Below are 6,364 nucleotides of genomic sequence, written 5' to 3'. Positions count from 1 at the left end.
TGTCATGGATAATCAGGCTCATGTCTTTATTTTGCTTTGCTCCCTAGTTGTTCCTCCCCTTGTTTTTCCACCTTTAATTTGTACATGTCTTGTTATGCGAGTGAAACTGGAAGTTGGAAGGGGTTCTTTAACAGTTCTTTGAACCAATATGTTGACTGAAGTTTTTTTTTTTTTTTTTTTAATCTGGTCAATGCAAGAAATTCTGTATAAAATCCATTTATGATGTACATAATTTGTTAAGTCATTTTTTTAAGAATTGTTTTCTATTTCCCATGAGGTAATAATCACTAAAAAAACAAAAAAATAACAGGCTGCAGCGATTTCTGATCTACTGAACGAAAGTTCATACTCTGTGTAGGTATTCATGAGTTTTATTTTCTTATCATCTCTCTCTCAGCTCGACAGGAAAGGCTTTGTGTCGTTTTCTTCACCCCCTGATGAGTTTTATCCTGACCTTTCCGTTGCCATAGACGGATTTGTTCCATTGTGGATTGAAAATTATGAGGGTAGAAACATTTCCTATACACAAGCAACAGAAGGTCCTCTTATAACACAAGCTACAGACTGTCTGAACAAGTTGTTCCTAGAGTATAACTCCACTGTCACCTGGGTCTTCGTTGCCACATGGTTTATCACATATCTTGAGAATGATTCAGCGGTAAGAGTCTCTACTTATCATTCCGTCGCTGTTTCCTAAGTGCACAGTTGTGACCCTCTTTTTTATCTTTAAGAATGTGACATTCCAAGCAGTCCTGATCACTGATGATGAAGAGAACTCTTATGTCCTGATGAGCTATGTGGACATTCCTTCTGTTCAAACCTGGCTGGTGAGAAGCAATGTTAATATACAATTTTGCTGACATTGTCAAGATTATGTAGTCAAATTTAAGCATTGAGTATATCATATTCACACTGCTTATTTTGTCATGGATCTCAAAATTCTTTTTGTTTAAATGTTATATTTGTAGGCTGGTTTTTCTGTGGACAATAACACCAATTTCATGAATCTCCCAGTAAACAACTACACTGACCTGTTATCAACAAGTAATGTTGAAATGCCTGGTCTCTGGTTTTACAGTGTTCAGAATCGACCTAATGGTAAATTTATATTATTATCTTAATTTTGAACTGACAAACTGATAATCAGGTTGTGATGCATTCAATAATGATTGTAACTGCAGTGAACAGCTCTCTCAATATTTGCCAATTCAGTCTTTGACCATGAAAAGCTGCTTCCAAATGGTCCATAGTTATTCGATTCCATAGACATTCTGGCCCATAGATATTCCTGTACATAGATTTTCTTGTCGAGAGATATTCTAAATTTTGGGATTTTACTATATGGATGCACAGAGAAAGTAGTGTTTACAAAGTGGAATTTAGATTTATTACTAGCAAAATAATACTTTACCCAACAGTAGACTTGGCAGTTATTTAAATATGGAGTAATTATATCATTTAAATTAAGTTTTGCATGAATCATTGGGATACATTTTCACAATACATTCTGTAAGTGCATATTGTGTATGAAGACAAATGACCCAAATCCAGCCATGATTCACTGGGCCAGGAGTATTACTAAAATAATCAAGAATACATGTGAAACTACGTGATTAAGGAAAATATTAGGGAAAGGTTTTTATACTTTTCTTTAAAAACATAGAAAACCTATATATAATGCTTTAAAATGTTATAGCATTGGGGTCAAAGTTGTTTGACTTGATTAATGATGTTATTTGTTTATATTAATATTGAAACATATGGATCAATAAACTTGAGAGAGACAGTTCCAGTGAAATATAATATATTTAAATCCTTTATTCTAGACAATATAGACTACTATTCAGACAAATAAATAAAAATTAATTTAAAAAAAAAATGAACAGAAAGTGATTTTCTGTGCCTTCGATTCAAGTCCTTGAGGATCTGAGATGTTCAGAGAAGCTTGGCAAGGCAGGACAGAGCCCAGTCAGGAAATCAATAATCCACTTAATTACAGTTCTTCATAAGCTTAATGGAAGCGTAACCATGCTGCTGTTAGTCAGTTAAACCTGTATCCAATGAAGTAAACAATTAAGATGTAAGTATGCAGTGTCTCTAGTGAGATACATCTTGAAGCATACTCAGTCCTCCAAGCAGTGGGTATTGGTGTCTCCGCTGGGGCATGATTGATTAAGGAGCAGCAGTGTGCAGTCATTGGAAAAAACAATCTGCTTAATTAGATCAATTTGTTTTAATGATTAGCAAATTCAATTCCTTAAGTCAAAACTATTCCAACCAATACAGGTTTAGATGGTTAGAACTTTTAATAACTGACCTATGAAGTGTAATTTGCCTTTTTTCTCCTTTCTACAGTTGTTGGGCTTCCAGATTTCTTTTATCCAATACAAGCCGCAAATCAGTTAACTTATTTTTCCAGCGATGGGAATTCCCTGCCACTGAACCTTCCAGGAACTTTCCTTTACTTTGGAAACTTTTACGACACACTATATGTGAGCAATATTTCCAATACAGGTTTATCAATATAAATTTTGTGTTTTAAAGCATAAGTTTGTCAAAAAAAATTGTACACAGTTTGCCCCAAATTTAATTGATCAGCAAATGTGTTTGGTCACACGCACGCACGCATGCACGCACATTCACTCACACACACACGCGCACACGCACACACACGCACACGCACTCACACATGCGCACACGCACACACACGCACTCACACACAGACACACGCACATGCACGCGCACCCACGCACTCACACGCACGCGCGCTCACACGTACGCACACACACACACACACACACACACACACACACAAACACACGCACACAGCATTCCATTGTCTCCATTCTTATGTAACGGAACACAGATGTGATGGTGTGATTTAGGATGTAGTAACATGCACTTAAATCTCTAAAAATAAACAAAATGACATCTTATAGTTGACTGTTGTCATCTTGGATAAATGGGGACATTTCTTTTGAAGGTAAAATTGTACCAAAAACTTCCACTTACAAACTAAATTAGTAAATACAGATCATCAATGTTATTTTATTAAATCATGTATTAAAAATTAGATTATTTAGCTTAATTTTAAACAAAGATTTGAAATTAAATAGTTTCGAATTTTGCTGGCTGCATTATTATTAGTCTGTTTGTCAAGTTAAAAGTATAACATTTTTATAAAGTTTTGGGGCTTTTTTTCTTTGTCAACAGATGTCAAATTCTTTTGGTAATGCCTCAGACAGCGTTTCAAATGTTTAAAAAAATAAGAATATTTATCAGCTAATAAATATTAACCAAGAAAACATTTAATTTAAAAAAAAAATCATGATCAAAACTGTAACAAATCTTTTCAGAGCACTGGAACTCTGGGTTATTAGCAAACCCACAGTGCACTGAAAAAAAAACGTGAGCGCCATTACAAACAATGCAAGAACATGCTACAATTCTTGGCACTCTTAGGAGTTGTTATGAAGAAATTCTAAATGAGGTATATTTCCATTAATATTTTACTTTAATAAAGTATACATTAGCCCTTCTGTTAGGTTTTGAGGTGATGGAGTCAGTACTAATATAAAATAACAAACCCTTTGTCAATCATGATCATAATAACAAAATATGTGAACAAATAGATGAAACAAATGTGAAATAAATCATAAGATAGTGTCTATGAAATAGCTTCACACCTGAAGATGCTCATCTCCACTACTAGTGCAATAATAAAGAAGTTTAAAACAACTGGAGCCATATTGAATTACATGGAAGATGAACTGATGGATGACATTCATAGTGAGGAGGATAGTGAGGAGGTATTACTTGTTAGATAACTACAGAGGCTGATTGCATCATGGGTCCAAATGTTTAAAACTAAAAACTGGTGCCATCTCCATACCAACATGCTATTTAGAAGATATGCCAGATATGCCAAGATAGAAGACATTTTAAGGGCATTAAATGCAAGTAATGATTATGAAAAGAAAAGTTTAATTCTTTTTTTGTTTTCATTAACTACCCTTTGAAAGTAGCTCAGAACAATGAATCAGAATGAAACACTGCTGAACCTCAACAGATGTCTGAGCTATTTTTGTTTCATGCTATTATTTCCACCTCAGATCAATGAAAATGGTTTCCAGAGTTTCTTACCAGTCTCCAGTTGGACCAACCCTGACCCATATGCTAATGGAGACATCATTGCAACACTGTGGACAAGCTTCAATGCTGATCTCATCTACTATCAGCAAGTCACAGATGGTCCTCTTCTAGCACGAGCAACAGTAGAAATTAACAGCATGTTCCTTGGACTGTACTTCTCTGCTTCCTGGCTCTTCATTACCACTTGGGTTGCTGTACCTTATTCCTCAAACACAGGGGTAGGAGTCAATCCTTGAAAAATTCAGTCACTTCCTATAGAGTGCAGTATTGATGATATCTTTCTGCTTTTGAAGGTCGCGACATTCCAAATGGTCTTGGTTGGTGGTGAAGATGATGAGCTCTCGTTCCTTCTGATGAACTATGGAGACATTGCCCCTACTGGCCAACCCTGGCTGGTGAGCTTCGTCCTGCATCTTTAACTCATTTTATTGTATTACACAACATTATAAGATAAGGTAACCAGATACATTTCTCTGGTTCTGTTTCTTTATTCTTTTAGGCTGGCTATAGGTCAGAGAGCGGCATCTATAAGTACACCATTGATGAACCCAATCCCTCTGATCTCTCTAAAAGTACAAATAAAGGATTGCCTGGCCAATGGGCTTTCCGTGTCGATGAAGAAATGGGTGAATTTACCATCTGATGATTAAGCTGATGAATAATGAATTCAATGGGGAGTTGTACAACTAGGGGATAGCAATGTTTTTCGATCCTTTCTTCTATCTCTATCTCTCCTTATCTCACCACCCTCCTTTAGACGACTGTAGAACACTGCACTGCACTAAGGATGAAGTGTGCGTGGAGAAAACTGGAATTTATGGCTGTGACTGTGCAAAGGAAAATAAGAGGCCCAACTCGGAAATTTTCGGTACATCTTTAAAACGATTTCTTTCCTTATTATTATTTGCATTTACATTGACCTATTTCCCTTTTTCTGTAGGACTTAAGATAACTGTTGAAAGTACTTAAATGTACTGTTTCAGATACTTAGGGGTGTGCTCAACTTCATCACAATGATGAATTTGGTAATAAAACTGATTTCCCTTTTTTTGTCATTAACAATACATCAACATTGTGCAAGAAGTCCCTCATTTAAATAATTTAAACAGATATTTTAATGTAGCATACCATAATAATTATAATTTTTATTATCATTTTTGCTAGTATTTTAATTATCATGTTATAGTGTATTTTACATTACTTAATGACTTTAAATGAAAGTAACTTAATTACTTTAAATGATAGACTTTAAACTTAATAACTTTAAATGATAGTACTGTTATCACAAAACAAGGAGACTGGATGCATTTGCAGAGCTTTAATATATAGAGTTTTTATATAGTTAAAGAGTCTAAAGTCAAAACAAGAGAGAACAAAGCAATGAAGTGCAGACAGGGCAAACCAGTAAACAAATAAAGGGAAAAAAAACCCCTCTCAAACAGCAAGCAACAAACATGCATACCTGAGACTTCACAGGTGAGAGTCAGAGTGGAGGGTTTAAATACACCAGCAAACTGTGAACAGGTCTAAGAATAGGGAGGATTTGTGATCAATATATTGACATTTACATTTTTGGCATTTAACAGATGCTCTTATCCAGAGTGACTTACAAAAGTGCTCATAGAATGTATCATAGACAGTAGGTTAGATTTCAGTATAGCATTGAACTAGAATACTGCTGAAATACAGGGATCAATGCTGATACCTAAAAGTGCAAAACACATATTAGCACAGACAACAATAAGTGCAAAACAATATCAATCTATATGTACTAGAGTTTCAGTTATCCAACAGGTGCAGGATCAATGGTTATTCTAAATATTCCACAAATAAATAAGTCTGCATTTGAAGACTGCAAGGGACTCAGCTGTCCAAACAGCCAGTGGAAGTTTTGTTCCACCATCTTGGAACCAGAAAAAAAGAATAGTCTCGCTGCTTGTCTTCCATGAGACTTGAAGCATGGTACTTCAAACTGAAACATACTTGAGATTCAAAGTACTCAGATTTGTAACATGAGTTGAGAATGAAAACTGGTTGTTCAAAGTTATGCGCAGGCTACAAGTAGCTTCAGATGGTGACACCAGGAAGTTCTGGAAGGAAACAGTGAGGTCATGGTAAGGGTTGGGAGTTCCTGGGATATACAGAATCTTGGTTTTACTGGGTTCAGCTTCAAGTGGTGGGCTTCAAGTGGTGGGTTCACCTTCAAGTGGTG

The 6,364-nt window shown here is 35.6% G+C and overlaps 1 protein-coding gene across 1 annotated transcript; it reads left to right on the top strand.

Annotated features, from left to right (window-relative positions):
* Window positions 1-329: 329 nt before the first annotated feature.
* LOC113576884 (sushi, nidogen and EGF-like domain-containing protein 1) lies at window positions 330-4,830 on the top strand. Its single transcript, XM_081698269.1, has 6 exons — window positions 330-827; window positions 969-1,098; window positions 2,356-2,492; window positions 4,113-4,370; window positions 4,446-4,547; window positions 4,652-4,830. Exons 1-6 carry the CDS (start codon window positions 789-791, stop codon window positions 4,793-4,795), a joined length of 810 nt encoding a protein of 269 aa, XP_081554395.1. The 5' UTR covers window positions 330-788; the 3' UTR covers window positions 4,796-4,830.
* The last annotated feature ends 1,534 nt before the right edge of the window (window positions 4,831-6,364 follow it).

This window comes from Electrophorus electricus, chromosome 15 (genome assembly GCF_041902795.1).
Source record: "Electrophorus electricus isolate QZ-2024a chromosome 15, ASM4190279v1, whole genome shotgun sequence".
In the NCBI taxonomy this organism is placed as follows: domain Eukaryota; kingdom Metazoa; phylum Chordata; class Actinopteri; order Gymnotiformes; family Gymnotidae; genus Electrophorus; species Electrophorus electricus.
The sequence above is the reverse complement of the archived record's forward strand: the minus strand, read 5'-3'. Positions and strand labels throughout refer to the sequence as shown.

Coding starts and splice junctions, on each gene's coding strand:
- LOC113576884 (XM_081698269.1), top strand. CDS start 789: ATGAGCTATGTGGACATTCCTTCTGTTCAAACCTGGCTG. Junction 4,371..4,445: donor CTTATTCCTCAAACACAGGG/GTAGGAGTCAAT, acceptor CTGCTTTTGAAG/GTCGCGACATTCCAAATGGT. Junction 4,548..4,651: donor CTACTGGCCAACCCTGGCTG/GTGAGCTTCGTC, acceptor TTATTCTTTTAG/GCTGGCTATAGGTCAGAGAG.